This window comes from Somniosus microcephalus, chromosome 24 (genome assembly GCF_052327205.1).
Source record: "Somniosus microcephalus isolate GS21.2 chromosome 24, FLI_Smic_1.0, whole genome shotgun sequence".
Lineage (NCBI taxonomy): Eukaryota > Metazoa > Chordata > Chondrichthyes > Squaliformes > Somniosidae > Somniosus > Somniosus microcephalus.
This window is the reverse complement of record NC_141010.1, coordinates 2,197,495-2,217,268: the sequence shown is the minus strand read 5'-3', so window position 1 is coordinate 2,217,268 and position 19,774 is coordinate 2,197,495. Positions and strand designations below refer to the sequence as shown.

General features: G+C 47.4%; 2 protein-coding genes across 5 annotated transcripts in view; one reads left to right on the top strand and one right to left on the bottom strand.

Annotated features, from left to right (window-relative positions):
- LOC147100954 (zona pellucida-binding protein 2-like) overlaps nt 1-11,975 on the top strand; it is a 46,146-nt gene extending 34,171 nt beyond the window's left edge. For 3 of the 4 annotated variants that reach the window (XM_085966061.1, XM_085966059.1, XM_085966058.1), the window contains 5 exons: nt 3,071-3,220; nt 4,386-4,604; nt 7,505-7,590; nt 8,867-9,044; nt 11,008-11,975. In XM_085966061.1, the coding sequence (XP_085822187.1) occupies nt 3,071-3,220; nt 4,386-4,604; nt 7,505-7,590; nt 8,867-9,044; nt 11,008-11,105 (731 nt within the window). In that variant the 3' untranslated portion in view covers nt 11,106-11,975. Of the gene's footprint in view, nt 1-3,070; nt 3,221-4,385; nt 4,605-7,504; nt 7,591-8,258; nt 8,347-8,866; nt 9,045-11,007 lie in introns of those variants that run through there. The other variant, XM_085966060.1, reaches the window with a different exon arrangement.
- Nucleotides 11,919-18,678, bottom strand: LOC147100953 (von Willebrand factor C domain-containing protein 2-like). Its single transcript, XM_085966062.1, has 3 exons — nt 18,052-18,678; nt 14,130-14,259; nt 11,919-12,819 (listed from the first exon to the last, which is right to left on the bottom strand). Exons 1-3 carry the CDS (start codon nt 18,427-18,429, stop codon nt 12,617-12,619), a joined length of 711 nt encoding a protein of 236 aa, XP_085822188.1. The 5' UTR covers nt 18,430-18,678; the 3' UTR covers nt 11,919-12,616.
- Nucleotides 18,679-19,774: the final 1,096 nt, after the last annotated feature.

Here is a 19,774-nt window from a genome sequence, read left to right as displayed (position 1 = left end):
CTGCTCCGCCCGACCCGGGTACAGCTCGCACTGCACCGCCCGACCCGGGTACAGCTCGCACTGCTCCGCCCGACCCGGGTACAGCTCGCACTGCTCCGCCCGACCCGGGTACAGCTCGCACTGCTCCGCCCGACCCGGGTACAGCTCGCACTGCTCCGCCCGACCCGGGTACAGCTCGCACTGCTCCGCCCGACCCGGGTACAGCTCGCACTGCACCGCCCGACCCGGGTACAGCTCGCACTGTACCGCCCGACCCGGGTACAGCTCGCACTGCTCCGCCCGACCCGGGTACAGCTCGCACTGCTCCGCCCGACCCGGGTACAGCTCGCACTGCTCCGCCCGACCCGGGTACAGCTCGCACTGCACCGCCCGACCCGGGTACAGCTCGCACTGCTCCGCCCGACCCGGGTACAGCTCGCACTGCTCCGCCCGACCCGGGTACAGCTCGCACTGCTCCGCCCGACCCGGGTACAGCTCGCACTGCTCCGCCCGACCCGGGTACAGCTCGCACTGCTCCGCCCGACCCGGGTACAGCTCGCACTGCTCCGCCCGACCCGGGTACAGCTCGCACTGCTCCGCCCGACCCGGGTACAGCTCGCACTGCTCCGCCCGACCCGGGTACAGCTCCCACTGTTCCGCCCGACCCGGGTACAGCTCCCACTGTTCCGCCCGACCCGGGTACAGCTCTCACTGCTCCGCCCGACCCGGGTACAGCTCTCACTGCTCCGCCCGACCCGGGTACAGTTCACACTGCTCTGCCCGACCCGGGTACAGTTCACACTGCTCCGCCCGACCCGGGTACAGTTCACACTGCTCCGCCCGACCCGGGTACAGTTCACACTGCTCCGCCCGACCCGGGTACAGCTCACACTGCTCCGCCCGACCCGGGTACAGCTCAGTGCAGCGCCCGACCCGGGTACATCTCACACTGCACCGCCCGACCCGGGTACAGCTCACAGTGCAGCGCCCGACCCATAGACGAGGAAGGGTGGAGGGGGGGGGGGGGGAAACAGTAGATGTTTGGAGGATTCCGCAGGTGACAGTGCCATGGTGGGATGAGGGTAGTAGGATGTGGGATGTGGATAGAGAGGAACACAATAAATTGGTGAGAGATTGCCTTGTCAGTGAGCAAGACTTCCGAAAGGGAAAGGCTGCAAGAGATGATGAGGTGGAGGTGGTAGAGAAGAATATGAGTGAGGGAGTTTATATGAAGAGTGAGATTGAGGATGGGAGGGCACAGAAGTCAGAGAAAAGAGGGCTCCATGGAAAGTGTAGGTTGAAATCTGCGGTTGATTACTCACTTTTGGCCATTATCTTTGTTTCGTTGCAACAGCCCCGGACAACTGTAGCTACTGATATGCCAGTCTTGTGATGGACTTTTCCAAATGGGCTCTTCCAGGAATGGAGCTTACTCAAAATATCCAAATAATGGTGAATAGTGACCCTGTCCATTTAAATTTGCTTCATCTTTTGGGCAGTAGGGTATAAAGTGAAATATTTAGAGTGATAACTGCCGCTGAAAAATTGTGGATAAAGCTCTTTTCTACAGTTGTGTAATCACTTGACACAATGACAAGAGTTTGACTTTAGCGAATCGTAGCTGTGAAACATAACTGTGTTGCATGAACATCATCTCATCCTTTGGCCGTGTGATGTCTGGCCATTTGGTTTATCCTCCCTCTGGAGGCAATGTCCTGTAGCTTTGTAATAGCTGTAATCCTTTATCGGGCCTCAACACAGCAACCGTTTATTGCCTCAGACACTTTCTGATAAGCAGAAGCTGGTACTTAATTCCATAGTGCCTATGAAACCAGTCCTGCAAATACTTTGAAAATGAAAAGTTTTCTGGATTTTTACACTGTGCTTTGCTTAGCATACTTTAAAAGAGAACCATCCTATTTACTGAGTCACTTCTCAATATCATTCACCAAGAAAAGTCTTAGCATGTACAAACCAATCTCTCAAAAAACCTTGAGAATCCCACAGTTGCCTAATGGAAATGTGTATGTTCACCTGAAATGCACAGGAGTCAGAGGATCCTGTCCACTTCTCGAACATTAGACCATAAGAAATAGGAGCAGGAGTCGGCCATTTGGCCCTTCGAGCCTGCTCCGCCATTCAATAAAATCATGGCTGATCTTTTACCTCATCTCCACTTTCCTGCACTATCCCCGTATCCCTTTACATTCAAAAATCTATTGATCTCTGTCTTGAATATACTCAACGACTGAGCCTCCACAGCCCCCTGGGGTAGAGAATTCCAAAGATTCACCGCCCTCTGAGTGAAGAAATTTCTCCTCATCTCAGTCCTCAATGGCCGACCCCTTATCCTGAGACTGTGACCCCTGGTTCTAGACTCCCCAGCCCGGGGAAACATCCTCCCTGCATCTACCCTGTCAAGCCCTGTAAGAATTTTGTATATTTCAATGAGATCACCTCTCATTCTTAACTCTAGAGAATATAGGCCTAGTCTACTCAATCTCTCCTCATAGGACAATCCCCCCATCCCAGGAACCAGTCTGGTGAACCTTTGTTGCACTCCCTCTATGGCAAGTATATCCTTCCTTAGGTAAGGAGACCAAAACTGTACACAATACTCCAGGTGTGGTCTCACCAGGGCCCTATATAATTGCAGTAAGACGTCTTTACCCTTATACGCAAATCCTCTTGTAATAAAGGCCAACATACCATTTGCTTTCCTAATTGCTTGCTGTATCTGTATGTTAACTCTGTGATTCGTGTACAAGGACACCCAGGTCCCTCTGAACACCAACATTTCCCAATCTCTCTCTATTTAAAAAATACTCTGCTTTTCTATTTTTCCTACCAAAGTGGATAACTTCACATTTCTCCACATTATATTCCTAACCTTCATTCTCATTGTATGCAAGTTTATTTGGTGACCGGCAGCCTGGAACTACACTGTCCCACAAATGAGATGTCAATTCACTTTGTGTTGAGAAGCATATAACTTAGGAAAGTGTTTGAACTAAATTTCCTATTAAAGGAGCACAAGAGTAAGAGTTGCATGACAATTCGCTAACAGTAGGATTTGTGTCTTCCATTTCAGGGGAGCCTTATGCGAGGATATCTGAAACCGGAAGGCTTATACTGAAATCCTTTGACAAGTCCATGTCAGGAGATTACACATGTACAGTTTCCTACAAGGATGTGGAGAAGAACAAGGAAATCTTCCTTGATATGAAATTCTCGGTATATGGTAAATACTGGGTGAAAGGCAGAGGGGCACTGGCACCTTTCTACACTGGGTCTGAATTTCCATTCACAGGCCCTGAATTTACACATTTTCAGCTGTTTACACTGAAGTTACGACAGAAGATTTATAGGGGGTTGGGGTGAGCACATTTTACATGGGAGAAAAATAAGAGCTCTGTATTTTCATGGTGGTTCTCCTGCCATAACCCCTGGAGAAACACCATATGATGCCTGAAAATGACTGCTTACGTGGTTTCCCTGGGAGTTACGTCAGTCTTCCACTGAAGTTACAGCACAAGATCAGGATAACCCTTCTGACAATTCAGGGCCATTTCATTTAAGATTAGCAGATGCCTGAGCCACAGGCCGACAGCATACTGCACTGCTTAGCTATGAGCATGTTAGTGTTACATTTATAACCTTGAATGAAGTTTCACTATCTCCATTTCACCTTCACTAACATATTTCTAAAGCCTCGGTACAGTTTACATCACATACTCAGTGACACTGTTTCTCCGTGTTCATGCAGTGTACAGTAGTGTGTGGCTATGTTACTCGGTTAGTAATCCAGAAAACATGACTTCAAATTCCACCATGGTAATTTGAGATATGGAATTCAGTTAAATAAAAAGTGGAAATAAAAAGCTGGGATCAGTAAAGGTGACCATGAAGCTGCCGGATTGTTGTAAAAACTCAGCTGGTTCACTAATGTCCTTTAGGGCAGGAAACCTGCCGTCCTTGTATGTGACTCCAGTCCCACATGTGGCTGACTCTGAAGTGGCCTAGCAAATCACTCAGTTGTATCAAACATCTACAGGTGGGTAACAAATGCTGGCCTTGCCTGTGACGCCCAGATCCCAAGAATGAATAATGCTTTTTCAAAAGAGCCTTTAAAGACTGAAAACTGCTAGTTAGCAAAGATTATTTAAAATGTCAATGAAGACTTTGGATATCTGTTAAAATGGAATTTCAGTGCTATTCGTTCTCGTCTGACAATTGAGCTCGGGGTTAGTACTGGAGTTTCAGTGCTGTTCTGAGCTGTCTGCGGGGGTGAGCTTCTGGTGTGGGTGCTGGACTCTCGGATTAATGGTTATCACAGTCATAGTCCTTCAACTTTATTCATTTTCTAGTAGTTCTCACAAAGAAACTTTTTAATTGAAATCTTCCAGGCTATCGTGAACCCGACTTTTCGTTTAAGTTTTCAACTCGCTATCACACTCAGGAGTGCCACGATCCTTCCAATAACCACTTTTTCCGTAAGTTCAAGTCAGTGGAGAAGGAGCTAATTGCCGACCTAACCTGCAGAATAACTGATGTAGAGATGAAATGCCATGTTGTCAAAGTACCACACAAAGGCCTAATAACTGAACTCTTCATTACATTTAAAGGTAAGTTCAATCTGCACTGGAGCAGCTGAAGTCTCTGAGTAAGTTTTTTCTGTTAATCGTTTAGTGCACTTTTCTCAAATATATTGCCGATTAAAGTGTACTCTGTATATCTTCTATTTGTACACATCTGTGAACTGATGTTGTCTTGAAGGAAGAAGTGTGTGCTTGCAATGTTTTATAAATCATTGTCATTCAACATACACCAATCTCCAGTGATAATTCAGACGGTAACCTTTCAGTGCTTGAACAAATCTTTTAGAAAGAAGGAGCTCTAATACAAAAGCAAGATACTGCAGATGCTGGAAATCGGAAATAAAAACAAAATGCTGGAAACACTCCGCAAGTCGGACAGCATCTGTGGAGAGAGAGAGCGAAACAGAGTTAACGTTTCAGGTCGATGACCTTTCGTCAGAACTGGAAAATGTTAGAGATGTAACAGGTTTTAAGCAAGGGGCAGGGATGGGGGAGGGGGAGGAAAGAACAAAAGGCTAAAGGGATCAAGGGATATGGGGAGAAGGCAGGGACCGGGTACTGAATTTGGATGATCAGCCACGATCGCATTGAATGGCGGAGCAGGCTCGAGGGGCCGAATGGCCGACGACTCCTCCTATCTTCTATGTTTCTGTGGGACGGTCTGTGATCGGATGGAAGGCAGGAGAGATTAAAAGACAAAAGGGATGATGGTGCGAGGCAAAAGGATTTTTCCTTTTCCCAAATCCGCAGTATTTCGCTTTTGTAACCCATAGAGGGCACACATTTAAAGTCATCACCAAACGAACGAAGGGAGAGAATAGGAGAATTTCTTTAAGCAGAGGATTATTAGGAAATGGAATGTGCTACCAGAAAAAGTGGGTGGAAGCAGAATCCATAATAGCTTTTAAAAAGAAATATTTTAAAGGTTTTGAGAGAGACAGTGGAATGGGATAAATGCGATGAGCTGAATGGCCTCCTGTGCTGTATGATTCTATGAAAATACTGAAGTGAACAGGAACATCGCTGTAACCACTGAGGGGTTACAGTAAAGAGCAAGACAGAGATACTGAAACTGTCTGCAACATATCAGTTAAACATTGGGAAGACCAAAGCCCCTGCCATAAATTCAGTACCTTTACTACTAATTCTGTGCCCCTCCCCGGCCACTGTCAGGTTGAACCAGACTATTCGTAACGTCAGCACCCTATTCAATTCCGAGCTGAGCTTCTGACCCCATATCCTTTTCATCACAAAGACCGCCTACTTCCACCTCCATAATATCGCCCCCCTTCACATTTATCTCCGCTCATCTGGTGCTGAAACTCTCATCCATGCTTTTTTCACCTCCAGACTCGACTATTCCAACACTCCCCCGGCCAGCGTCCCATCTTCCACCCTCCATAAACTTCAGCTCATCCAAAACTCAGTTGCCTGTATCCTATCCTGTACTGCTTGCAAGGCCACATCCACACCATTACATAGTATGTACAGCACAGAAACAGATTCGACCCAACAGGTCCGTGCCGGTGTTCATGTTCCACTCGAGCCTCCTCCCACCCCTCTTCATCTCACCCCATCAACATATCCCTCTATTCCTTTCTCCCTCGTGTGTTTATCTTGCTTCCCCTTAAATGCATCTCTGCTATTCACCTCAACCGCTCCCTCCACATTCTCACCACTGTCTGTGCAAAGAAGTTTCTCCTGAATGCCCTATTGGATTTATTAGTGACTCCCTTATATTTATGGCCAATTCTGACAAAAGGTCATTGACCTGAAACGTTAACCCTGTTTCTCTCTCCAAAGATGCTGCCTGACTTGCTGAGTATTTCCAGCATTTTCTGTTTTTCAGATTTCCAGTATCCGCAGTATTTTGCTTTTACATTGATGGCCCCTAGTTCTGGTCTCGCCCGCAAGTGGAAACATTTTCCCCAAGTCTACTCTATCAAACCCTTTCATAATCTTATAGACCTCCATCAGGTCACCCCTCGGCCTTCTCTTTTCTAGAGAAAAGAGCCCCAGCCTGTTCAGTCTTTCCTGATGGGTAGAACCTCTCAGTTCTGGGATCATTCTAGTAAATCCTTTTTGCACCTTCTCCAGCGCCTCTATATCCTCTTTATAATATGGAGCCCAGAACTGTTCACAGTACTCCAAGTGTGGTCTGACCAAGGTTCTATAAAAATTTAACATAACTTCTCTGCTTTTGAATTCTATCCCTCTAGAAATGAGCCCCAGTGCTTGGTTAGCTTTTTTTTCTGGCCTTGTTAACCTGCGTTGCTACTTAGTGATTTGTCTATCTGTACCCCCGATCCCTCTGCACCTCTACTCCCTTTAGACTCTTATTTTCCAAGCAGTATGTGCCCTCCTTATTCTTCCCACCAACACGTACCACCTCACACTTCTCTAGATTGAAGTTCAGGAAGACTTGAGCAGAGCTGGCCCAGTCTGAAAATTGTCCACGGCCAATATGGTGTCAGACATTATTCGGGTGTCCTTGGGGCATGGGGCATAGCCCTGTGAAATTGATCGTTTTGGTCCCCATTTTCTGTCTGGAAAAAACAATTTCTACCCCTGTAATTCCAATTGAGCTGTTTTCTAAAACATGCTCCCTGATGCCTGCCCCTACAGGGCCAGCCTGCAGGAGATAGACATCTAACCTCGCCGTCAAGGGAGTGCTGTGGTATGTCCATTGGAAGCCCAACAAACGGTGCTGGCACCTCGTTGGTCAGTAGTGCCAGTGATGTCTGTCATCATTTTCACAATGTCATGCCAATGTGTTGTGAAGTTCTTTTCAATTCAGTTCTTTGTTTTTTTAAGCTGCACCTGTCACTTGAAACTAAAGTGATTGCTAAATCTATAGAGGACCTGTGTCACCAACTCAACCTGTAGCACAGCTTAAACCACAAACTATTTTCTCTTCAAACCTGCAGTGGATCCTTTTGGCTATGGATGGGAAGAAGTATGCAGAAAATTTAAACATGACTGTGAGGATGAAACTAACAAAAGAGTAGAGAAGGTAAGACACTGAGAGCCAGCTGCTACCAGGTCTTCCGTACGTGGAACAATCGGACAGTGAAGTGTTTCACCAAGGTTCAAGTGTAAGCTGTGTGATAGCAGTGTACAAACACTTAGTGTAAACTCACTTACCATCCTACAAAGTGACTTTGCCCTCTATTATAAAATAAATGTGTTAGTGGGGCGCATTGGCAGACAAAAGGGATTTAAGACAAAACAGCATGGTATAATATTTCTAGACTATAACGTTCTGTGTAATAATTGTACCTGCCAAAGCTGGAAAATTGATTATTTTAAGTACATTTTAAATCAATCAGATGATTTTAAAAATCACCGTGACCAGTATTGCATTGTGCTGCAGCGCGGTGGATCGGGATTTACTGTAGTCACTCAGCAGAGGGCGAGCTTCCATATCTCAGCTGTCCCATTACAGCTGTTTCCTAGCAGTCAGTTTTAGACCAAGAGTTGAGATTGTCCTCTGCACTCTGAAGATGTGTGACATGGGAGACCATCCGGGAGAATGGGGGAAGAGAATAGCCAACCGTATATAGAGTAGCACCATCTCTGGAAGCATAGCCCTGATGGTGCAGTACCCTGATCAATGACTCTGATCCCTATGTTTTCATTCAAAACTGTATTTAACCCTTTGAGTCACGTTAACCCATCTAGGCATTGTTGGGCTCCAAGGCTGATGCCGTGCCTGTTATCGGCAGTCACCTTCCTGCATAAACTCGCACCAGAGATCGGACAGCTGCAGGTATGTCCATCTTCCAAGTCTAGCCTTTCAGTTGGATATTTCGGCCAATTTATTAAACTTGCACTGTCCTCCAAAATAGATAGGTGGAGCCAAAAGGAAAAAGAAAACAAGTAAAGAAGAGGTTTAAGCTTTTTCTGGGATAATTGTTTGTAAAAATAAGTTAGATTCGGTTAATAAAAAGTAAAAATATAACAAAATAGGAATGAAGAGGAAATGGCAAAAATGGCGTGCTGTGAGCAGATTTCAAGTGTTTACATTGTTTAAAATTTAAAATGCTTTTTGTATTTAGTACCTTAGGGATCAAAACCCTGTAATAAATGCAATTCTGATGTTTCAGTAGGTTTATTACTGTAATAGTAGTGTTGTTTCAGCGTCACACTGTATATCTAAAAACACACAACACTGGTGTGGCCCAGGGCAGCTAAAGATTCCCGCACCCTGTTACCATTCTAGAAGTTTTATTTCATTGCTTCCCCGTCCTGTCATGATGTGACACAGCTTGTGTTTGATTATGTTTCAGGCCCAAAATCGTATTGAGGCTTTCTTCAAGAAACAGAGTGTTGCACTGGATAAAATGAAGGATAACACGCCCACCTTTTATTACATTGCGAATTCTCTGAACACAATACGAGTGGATCATTGTCGGCCAGGGTTTGGGAAAAATAAGTTAACTCACTTAGATTGTTCTGAATGCTGCGGTGAGTTATGAGCTGCTGTTTCTATTAGTGACTGAATCTTCACCATACACTTTCTGTGGCTCTCATATCCTTCTTATAGTGGGGTGTCCCGAGTGCATGTAGTCCGGCTATGGTCTAACCAAAGAAGTTGAAAATCAAATTGAACTTTACTTCCTTGTTTTTATATTTAGTGGCCCATATATAAAGCCCAGAACCTAATGTGACTTTTTATGATCTTTCCTGCACCCCCACCTTTAAAGATCTGCTGGTGGATATTGCTCACACTAAGTCACAAGATAATCTCTCATGTCTTTCTTGTCTTTGTGTTGCTGCTTCTCTCTTTCTCCTTTGCTGTTTTCTCTCTCTCTCTGTCCTTTCCTTGGGGCGTCTCCTGCTTCACCGCTGTAACTGGCGAACGTTCAGTGGAAGCCCCGCCTCTGCGCGGGAACAGGGTTTCTGCCAAACCTCCGGCAAAGTACAGCGGGCAGAGTGGGAGCATAAAACTCGTTCATGTTATCAATATGCTTTCTGGTCAATCCATTTATTTGTAGAGTATAGGTTATGTAAATATTTTACCTAGTAATATTTGTCATTGTAATGTTTCACCACTGCAAGCAGTCACAACTTGGCAAAGATCCTGTCTCAAAGTACAGGTGCTGCATACAGGGCTACAAAACCCATTTGCCAACTTGCTGGCAGCAACTTACTTTGGAGCAGCAGCATCTCTGACACTTCAGCGTATTTCACCCTCTCTTCCATCCGGTTTGGATCATTTGTCTGCTGTTCCTGCCTCCTCCTGGGCAGTGTTTGTCATCACCCACTTTAGGACATCTGTCCCTGTGTTCTTGCTTTCAAGACGTGTCTCTCTTTGTCTCCACCCCTTCAGAACATTTGTCTCTGTTCCCTTATTCTGTCCGTTCCCCCCCCCCCTGCCCTTCGGAACATTGTCCCTTTGTCTCAGGTCCCCAATTCTTGCTCTGCTGCAACTGGTCCCTCATGCCCTGTGACAGGTGTCGCCTGACCTTACCAGCTCCTTGTCAGTACCAGAAATAGATTTTATTCCTTGTAAAGATTCACTTCCTGCAACTAAAGTTAAAGCAACAAAGATTTTTAGTGAGTGAAATGTTATTTTGGGTGAGTTTAACAAAATGGCTCCCATACTGTGCACCCGAGTGGAGGAGGGGGGTATCGGCAGCAACCTATGGGGGCGGGGCCTGGAGTGGCGGGGGGGGGGGGGAGGGATATCATGGATCGCGGGACTGGTAGCGGCTGTGGTTGGGAGGGTCCTTTAATGTGGGGTCGGGAGTCCTGCTCCTCGGCTCCACATTCAGAGGTAGGTAACTTAGCTTTTTTGTTGCAGGCATTCTGGAGGGTTGGTTTCCCTGAGTGCGATGGCTCCAGTTGCCTCAGGGTGAACCAGTGTTGGAGTGGGGACCTCAAGCAGGCGTTCGGCCCTTTATTCGCATATGCAAATAGCCTAATGCCTGTTTCAGGTGCAAGGAACGGATGCCTCTTGGTTGTCCTTACCCAATATGGCAGACAGCGTACTTCTGGTTGAATGTGTACATGCGCTTTACGCCTGCCATTTTGGGGACATAGGAGGCCGCGTAGTGCCTGAAATACGGATGCTGCAATTTCTAGACTAATGTCAACTCGGTTCACAGTGACTGCAGTGGGCTGTGGAAGGATCTAAAACATTGTGTTCGCCAGTCACAGCACGGAGAACAGGATGGAGAATTCTGGCATTCTGGTTCCTATTTGTGCATTGTGGGATTCATAAGCTCATGAGTTACTGGTGATCTGTGCAGACACTTTACTGATAACATGTTCACTTGTAAACTTTGCCGTCGGGTCAGTAATGTGATGTCGGTACCGAACATTGAGCCTTTGTGGTTCTGTTAGATGCTGTCTGTGAGCAGCCCATTGCTTCTGTTGCAGCTGCCATGTGTATCCTAATTGTCTGTCTCCACGTTTACTCCCACAGTGGTTTGTGATCACGGAATGTACAGTCCCACCAATGATGTGTTCTGTAAACCCTGCACCAGTGTCAAGATTAATTACTACGGAGCAACTGCCTGCTAACCAGAGCCATATGGTTCCAATTTTATCCTCATTTCAACGATTAATGCTGCTCTTTCACCTGCTAAAGCACAAGTCCACCGCTGATATTAGTAAGATTACATTATTGTCTTACAAAGATCTATCTGTATACATAAACTATATTTGTGGAATCTATATTGGGAGCAATTGCTGAAAGATCCAGCTTTGCGAAGATTTGTGACTGCTTCTGCTCTCCTAATTAGATTGACGTTATCTATCTCCAGTTGGTAATCGGTAAATATTGTACAAATCCGAGTTTACTGATGTCTTTATTTCCCCTGCCTCTAATGTTCAGCACTAATGTGGTATTAGTGTGGAGCTCTGTCTCCCGATGTTCCGTATAATCAAACACTCTAGATTATTGAACTATCAGCAAGTGTTAAATCTTCCTTAAAAATGGGACAGATTTTTAAGTATACTGAAAATATTCTGAAAATAATCCATACTAAAACCAAACCTCAGCTCTTTCAGTTTGCATTTATCAATCAGTTGTTTAACTTGGGGACTAAAGACCAGCGATATATATCAGTGATTGTTTTATTATCACCAGTCTTGTTAAAAGCGTGTACACAGTGCTGTTGCTGGTTGCAGTGACTGTGCGTGTGGCACTTTACCAGGCTCACTGAGCAGACAAGGCCATGAATAGGGACCAGGCCACACCATCCTATCAAAGAACAAACAGAGAAAACTCATTTTAACTAACTTGTGGTGCAGGCTGAACTTTCGTCATTGTTTTATCATGATTTGCAGTTTTTAAGTCCTTGTAAACACAGGCACAGAGTTTGCAACAAAATGTACCACTGAGCAACTTTTATTTATATTTTTACAATAAATGTCAAGACAATCTGCAAACAGGCGTGGAGATTCAGTGTGGAGCAGCCTCCACATTTAGCACAGAAGGATGCCGCGTTTCACTGGGCGTAATGGGCAAAGCCATGATATGTGCTTGGCTTCCCATAGCCCTGAAACAGGACTATAGTAAGAAGCACTTTACTAATCGTGACACTTTGAGAAATAAGGGGAGATTTTAACTCCCTCCGCCCGGCAGAAACCGGGCAGGAAGAGAGTTGAAATTCAGATGGTTGACTTGCTATCCAGATCCCGCTGCGTCGACATTTTAACTCGGACCTGACAGTCAAGATGAAGAGGCCTTAGAAATGCAAGTCTCCGATTATTTTTTGTGGGGCCAGGAGGAGCAGGAGTGCCCCTGCCCCCTCCCCAGACTCCCCTTACTGCCAGCAGAGTGGGGCTTTGGGCCATTGGGGCATGCAGTTCACAAGTGGCCTGTAAATGGACCGGGCCCTCCCCTGGACAGATCGGGCCCCTGAATTCGATGGTTAAAATCCCTCTTACAGTATCCAGCACAGTCTGGGAAACATTCACTGACATCTGCTATTGCTGCAGTTTTAACATTGATGGCCAGTGCTGGTGTCTTTAGGCATTTGTCTCTGATGAATATGGCACCATCTGGTCCACAGCATGCGGCAGTGAGCCTACCGTCCCTGAGCCCATTGCCAGTGGTGCTCCTCCTTTGCAGTAGAACGATGAGGCTGTCTCCTCCCTCGGGGGGTGCAGATCGCTTGCTGCTGGGGTTCCCAGGAGCCGTCCTTATACGGGCAGAAGCAAACAGACATTCCATCCATTTCCACTTTCACGCCAGCGGGGATGATGGTGTTTCCTGCAAAGCAGTTGGGTCCTGCAGGAATCAAACACAGTGTAACACACGGGCAGGGTACAAGGAAAGACTGCTTAGTAAACAAAGGTTTATTAGAGAGGGAAAAATCCAGCCCAAAATGTGGAACAGCAGGAGGCCATTCTGCTCCTCGACCCTGTTCTGCCATTCAATCAGATCATAGCTGATCTGTGCCTTTGCTCCGTATCCCTCGATACTCTTACCCAACAAAAATCGATCAACCTCAGTCTTGAAAGCTCCAATTGACCCCCAGCACCCACAGCCTTTTGGGGGGGGGGGGGGTTCCAGATTTCCACCACCCTCCTGGCTCTAATTTTCAGGCTACGCCCCCTTGTTCTTGATACCTCCACACAGTTTCCTGTGTCTACCCAATTGAATCCTTTTATCATTGTAAACACCTCAATTAGATCACCCCTCAACCGCCTCAACTCCAGGCAATGCAAGCCAAGTTTACGCAACCTGTCCTCATAATTTAAATCTTATGCCCCCGTATCAAACTTGGATATTCCTTCATCCAAGTCATTACTATATGGTGAAAAGCTGAGGCTCCAGTACAGATCCCTGGGGAACAGCAGTTGTCACATTGAAATGGTCAGTATTTTACACGTGTATCTCTGGGACTGAACCTCTGGCACAGGGTAATCTGGTCACTTGTGTGAGTGAATATATGAATGGCTAATTAAACAGCTTTCTAGCTGCAAACAGGAAGGAACCTCGGGTGGGTGGTGGGGCAGGCTTTCTATTCCGGGTCCGCTCATCTCCCTGTCTGCAGCTTCTTTTACATTGGTCCCAACTTGACGATAAACTGGCTGGGTGTCCTTGGCCACCAGCCTAAGCAAATCTGCCAGGCTTCTCTTTGATGTTGCTATCAGCCATGCGAGACCGGGAGTCGGTGACACTCGCACGGCAATAGTGCGACGTACAAGCAGCTTCTGTGGGGGAAACATTGTACTGTCCAAAGCAAAGCTGCCATCTTGTGTCTACATCTCTCCAGAACTGTCTCCGGAATCGCTGACTTACTCACCCATCTGCAGAACGGCCCCAGAGGCTTCAACAGGAGTCCGAACTCTGGCTCGCCCTGGCTGCTGATCTGGAGCTGCCTGATCCACACTCTGAATTCTCACAGCTCTGAGCCGGGGTGATGGGTGAACGGGACTTGGTGCAAGTTAGGACACGGGCAGCAGAGTTTTGGAGGAGCTCAAGTTTCTGGAGGGTGGGCAGTGGGAGGCCGGCCAGGAGTGCGTTGGAATAGTCGAGTCCTTTCTACCCAAAAGTGCTTTTGAGCCCACCCTGGTATTGTAAATGGGACTTACCTTGTTTGCACACGGGGCAGCACTGGTTAGGTTCATACGATGGGTTAACGCAGTGGACAGGAGCACATTCCGCAGTCAGACAGTACACTTCTCGGTTAGCTTCACATCGGCACCTCTCACAGGCAGATGGCTACAGAAACAATGTTATAGATCGGAAATCAGTCATCAATTAAACCAAAGGTCCTGAAAAGATTGTCTCAACAGCATCATATTTAAAAAGCTGACGGTAGGATTGGTGGGACAGAGGAGGCTACACATCCTGAAAACGAATTTCATGCCAGGTGGACCAGTGGGGACTCAGCATTGAAATGCTGCTTGTTTTCTACTAGCTCAGCACAGTGAGGTAGCCCAGGGGTAAGAAGAAATTCTTGTTTAACAGGTTGGGCTGCTATAAACTTACTGATAACAAACAGTGATTGTTGTTACGTTGCCGGCCAGCCTTAAAGCTCAGCGCATGACAGCACTCGGAACAAAGGTTCTTGCCAAACTGCAGGTGGGGAGCAGCAGTGGGAGCGTTGCCCGTTTTAAGTGTCATTCACGTAGCTTCTGTTCACAGCCAGCAGATGGCGGTGTTGCATGCCATGCTTTTGTATATTAAAATTATTATGGGACAGATCTGTCACTCCAAACATTGCATCGTGTCACGTAAGCACATTTCGGTGTCACACTTTAAAAAAAAAAAAAAAATATATATATATATATATTGAAAGAAAACCATGAACCTGTATAAAACACTGGTTCAGCCTCAACTGGAGTATTGTGACCAATTCTGGGCACCGCACTTTAGGAAGGATGTGAAGGCCTCAGTGTAGCGGTTCGTGTAGATCGCCACTAAATAAGAGAGTTTGAGATCGACGAACTATAAATAAGTTTATTTACCAGAACAGGATAATTACAGCAGGTAAGGTAGCAGGTAAGATGGCTGACTGCAAGAGCACCATGTTGTAGGTCTTGTCCCAGCGGGGACTTCACGAGAACTGAGTTCGCAGTCCTGTGGGGAGCGTGATGACGTCATCACGTTGCTCGCGTTTCCCGCGCTTAGGGCGTCACGTGATGCGCGTCGTTGCGTCGCTGGCCGTTGAGGCCGAAGTCGGGAGGCCGGGCTGTGCCGGTGCTTGCCGCGGGAGCGGAAGATTGCGTCGCTCCTGTCGGCTGGCCGTTGAGGCTGAAGACGCTAGGCCGGGCTGTGCCGGCGCACGCACATCACGCCGTACGTGACGTGACGTCAGCGCGCTAGGGCGCGCCTTAAAGGGGCAATGGCCCCAACAGGTAAGTTAAAAGGGCAACGGCCCCAAAAGGTAAGTTAAAGGGAATTATGTGTCTCAATGTAAGGGACAACCAGTGGTACCGCCACATCAGAAGATTTACAAGAATGGTTCCAGGGATGAGGGACTTCAGTGACGTGGATAGACTGGAGAAGCTGGGGTTGTTCTCCTTGGAGCAGGGAAGGTTGAGAGGAGATTTGATAGAGGTGCTCAATATCATGAGGGGTCTGGACAGAGTAGATAGAGAGAAACTGTTCCCATTGGCGGAAGGGCCGAGAACCAGAGGACACAGATTTAAGGTGATTGGCAAACGAACCAAAGGCGACATGAGGAAAAACATTTACACAGCGAGTGGTTAGGATCTGGAATGCACTGCCTGAAAGGGTGGTGGAGGCAGATTCAATTGTGGTTTTCAAAAGGGAGTTGGATAAGTACCTGAAGGAAAATGATTTGCAGGGCTACGGGGAAAGGGCGGGGGAGTGGAACTGGCTGAAGTGCTCTTGTAGAGAGCCAGCACGGGCTCGACGGGCCGAATGGCCTCCTGTGCTGTAACCATTCTATGATTCTACTTTCTCGGAACAGGAGGAGGCCATTCAGCCCGTTGAGCCTGTTCCGCCATTCAGTCAGATCACGGCTGATCTGTTCCTCAACCCCATCTACCCGCCTTTGCTCCGTATCCCTCGATACCCTCACCCAACAAAAAATCTCTCGATCTCAGTCTTGAAAGCTCCAATTGACCCCCAGCACCCACAGCCTATTTGGTACAGAGTTCCAGATTTCCACTTCCCTTTGTGTAAAGAACTGCTTCCTGACATCACCCCCGAACGGCCTGGCTCTAATTTTAAGGTTACGTCCCCTTGTTCTGGACTCCTCCACCAGATGAAATAGTTACTCTCTACCCCATCGAATCCTTTTAAACCTGGTATCAGGGAAACTTAGCAACTACAGAAAAATATCCTCTCAGGAACAGAAGGAGGCTCTTCAAGCCTGTGCCACCATTCAGTGAGATCACGGCTGCTCTGTATCCTAACTCTATCCAGCCACCCTGGCTCCATATCCCTTAATACCCTTGGCTAGCAAAAATCCATCAATCTCAGATTTAAAATTGTTAATTGATCTCGCATCTACTGCTTTTTGTGGGCGGGAGTCCCACACTGCTACCATCCTTTGTGTGAAGAAGTGTTTCCTAACTTCTCTCCTGAATGGTCTGGCTCTGATTTTAAGATTATGTCTCCTGTCCGAGACTCCCCCACCAACGGAAAAAGTTTCTCTATCTACCCTATCGATTCCTTTCAAAATCCTAAAAACCTCAATCAAATCACCCCTTAACCATCTATATACCTGGGAATACAAGCCTAGTTTATGTAATCTCTCATAATTAATCACCGGAGCTCCAAAGATTAGGTTATTAGTCTTATGGAGAGGTACCACCAACGCTGCCTCTGCAAGATCCTGCAAATCCATTGGCAGGATAGGCGCACCAGCGTCAGTGTTCTCGCTCAGGCCAACATCCCCAGCATCGAAGCTTTGACCACGCTCGATCAGCTCCAATGGACGGGTCACATTGTCCGCATGCCCAATACGAGAGTCCCAAAACAAGCGCTCTACTCGGAGCTCCGGCCTGGCAAGAGAGCCCCAGGTGGGCAGGGGAAACTCTTCAAGGACACCCTCAAAGCCTCCTTGAAAAAGTGCAACAGCCCCACCGACACCTGGGAATCCCTGGCCCAAGACCACACACAGTGGAGAAGCATCCGAGAAGGCGCCGAACACCTCGAGTCTCTTCGCCGGGAGCAAGCGGAAGCCAAGCGCAAGGAGCGCACGTCAACCCAAGCACCCCACCCACCCACCGTCTGCCCCACCTGTGACAGAGACTGTAGGTGCTGCATTGGACTAATCAGTCACCTGCGAACTCATTTTTAATGTGGAAGCAAGTCATCCTCGGTTCCGAGTGACTGCCTAAGAGAGAGATTCATACTCTTCGGGAACGAATCACTCCCATCTGGTACTGTATGGCCCGTCTGTGTCTGTCAGCTCCTGTACATGTACAGTACACAGCGGGTAAAAGGGAACATCTGATACTGTACAACTTGGTGCCAATATCATATCATCTTCACACTTACCAATTTGGGTTTAAGATGTGTTCACCTGTTAGATAAAATGGCTGCTATCACAGCACTGAATGTTACACCACTAACGCTCAGAGTAAAGGTACAAGCTCACTCACACTTCGTACCAACAAGAACGCTCACTGCGTACAGTCCATGTGTGACTATTCGCTCAGGAGCCGCCTGTCTTTCTCTAAGCTCCTTGTGAATTCATATCAGCATAACCCTTATTCCCCTTTCTTGACAGGCTCTTTTTTTAAAGCTATTATTTGACCCAGAATTAATTACTTTTTCGGGTAGTTTGTGCTATTTCCCCTATGCTGTGGAGATACGCGAGTTGTCTTCAAATTCTGTGCTCACTGTTCAATCTAAGTAGCCCGTTTACCTAAACTGTGTCTGTGGCTTTCATTGTTCTAAAAACAGTTTGATCCGCAACCTTCTAACTCAGTGAAACCTGCCAACTGAGCCGAGGTGAGAATAAAGTACAGGAGCAATTTACAAATAAGAACAAAAACCACTGAAAATGGTTAAAAGGAGAAACTGTTAAGTTACCCAGAACTCCTGGAACAGCCTGTAGGTCTTGCCACCATATTGACACGAATTGCGGAACTGCACACAGTGTGGACAGCAGGAGTGGTAACTCACACGGATACACCGCGGGGGGATTCGAGGGCACCGGGGCTTCCGGCACACGGGACCCGCTTCAGTGCAGACACAGGGGCAAGCCGCCGCGGTGGGGTAAAACTTCTCGCCCACATCGAACACAAATCCATTGTCATCGATGCAGCCTTTCCCTCGGTAATCCGGCAGTATATAGTCTGAGTCACCTTTAGAAAGGATGTCATTGACTCTGGCCGCTTTGGGCTTTGCCGTGTGTGTCAGTATCAGGCACACCAACAGGACCCAGGACAGCTTTCTCAATACTGCCATCAGCGCAGAACAAGGTTAAGGTTTTTTTCTATGCTGCTTGCAGCAGCGAGACAGAAGGAGAATGCCACGAGCCTAGCCTCACCATAATAAACACTCCATCTGACTGACGTCTTCTACCAATTGCTGGGATCAAACTGCAGGTAACTGGCATTGATAACTAGGCCACAAATGTCCACCTGATTGAGAAACTGCCCCCTGCTACCTTCCATGGGCAGAGACAGGCTGTAACCATCAGTACAGAAACCAGAAATAGACACAGGCAGCTGTCACCTCTCCTGCCTGGCAGCAGCTGCTGTCTCTGATCCAGGCAGTGCCAGGAGGTTCTGTGGGGGCAAGATCTAAGCTGATATGGTGCCATAATGCAGTTAGTCATAGACTGACCACCAATATCACAGGTCAGTCTCCAAAACACAAGGCGGCCCATTCCTACAGCAGTCCTCACATGAAGAAAATCACTGGCATGTTACAGAGCAGAGAGATGGAAAAATGGCCATCAACCAGGCGATAGAAGGTAAAACAGAAACATAGAAGATAGGAGCAGGAGTAGGCCATTCGAGCCTGCTCCGCCATTCAATGAGATCATGGCTGATCATCCAAACCCTAGCACCCGGTCCCTACACCGACAGCCATCCCACCCAAGCCCTATCCCCGTAACCCCACGTATTTAATCCCCCCTAACACTAAGGGCCAATTTTTATCATGGCCAATCAACCTAACCCGCACATCTTTGGACTGTGGGAGGAAACCGGAGCACCCGGAGAAAACCCACGCAAACACGGGGAGAATGTCTGTGTGGAGTTTGCACAGTCACCCGAGGCCGGATTTGAACCCGGGTCTCTGGCGCTGTGAGGCAACAGTGCTAACCACTATGCCACCGTGCTGGAAGGGTGCAAGGAAGAGGGGACAAGGAACATAGGAACAGGAGTGGGTCATTCAGCCCCTCGCTCATGGCTGAGCTGAATCTTAACTTTACCCACCCTGGTTCCATAACCCTTGCCCAACAAAGGGGAAGTAGGACTAACTGGATTGCTCTTCAAAAGAGCCGGCGCAGACTCGATGGGCCGAATGGTCTCCTTCTGTGCTGTACTATTCTATCAGTCTCGGTTTTTAATTTTTCAGCTTTTTGGGGGAGAGTTCCAGATTTCCATTACCCATTGTGTGAAGAAGTGTTTCCTGACATCACCCCTGAATGGGAGTTGCAATACGACAGTCAGTAATGAAATGTATTGTTGGTGTTTGGCGCTGTGTGATGGGGAGATGGAACTGTTTGTAGATTCCGTGGGGACTGAGCTGAGAGTGCGGAGTGTCGATGATCGGGCGGATCTGACACTCACCTCCCGGTTAC

What these genes read in the sequence shown, in the direction of transcription:
- LOC147100953 (XM_085966062.1), bottom strand. Translation starts at nt 18,429, where the DNA reads ATGGCAGTATTGAGAAAGCTGTCCTGGGTCCTGTTGGTGTGCCTGATA. An exon ending in GGCTGTTCCAGGAGTTCTGG is followed by an intron (nt 14,260 to 18,051) that starts GTAACTTAACAG and finishes TTGTTTCTGTAG; the next exon opens with CCATCTGCCTGTGAGAGGTG. An exon ending in CTGCCCCGTGTGCAAACAAG is followed by an intron (nt 12,820 to 14,129) that starts GTAAGTCCCATT and finishes TGATTCCTGCAG; the next exon opens with GACCCAACTGCTTTGCAGGA.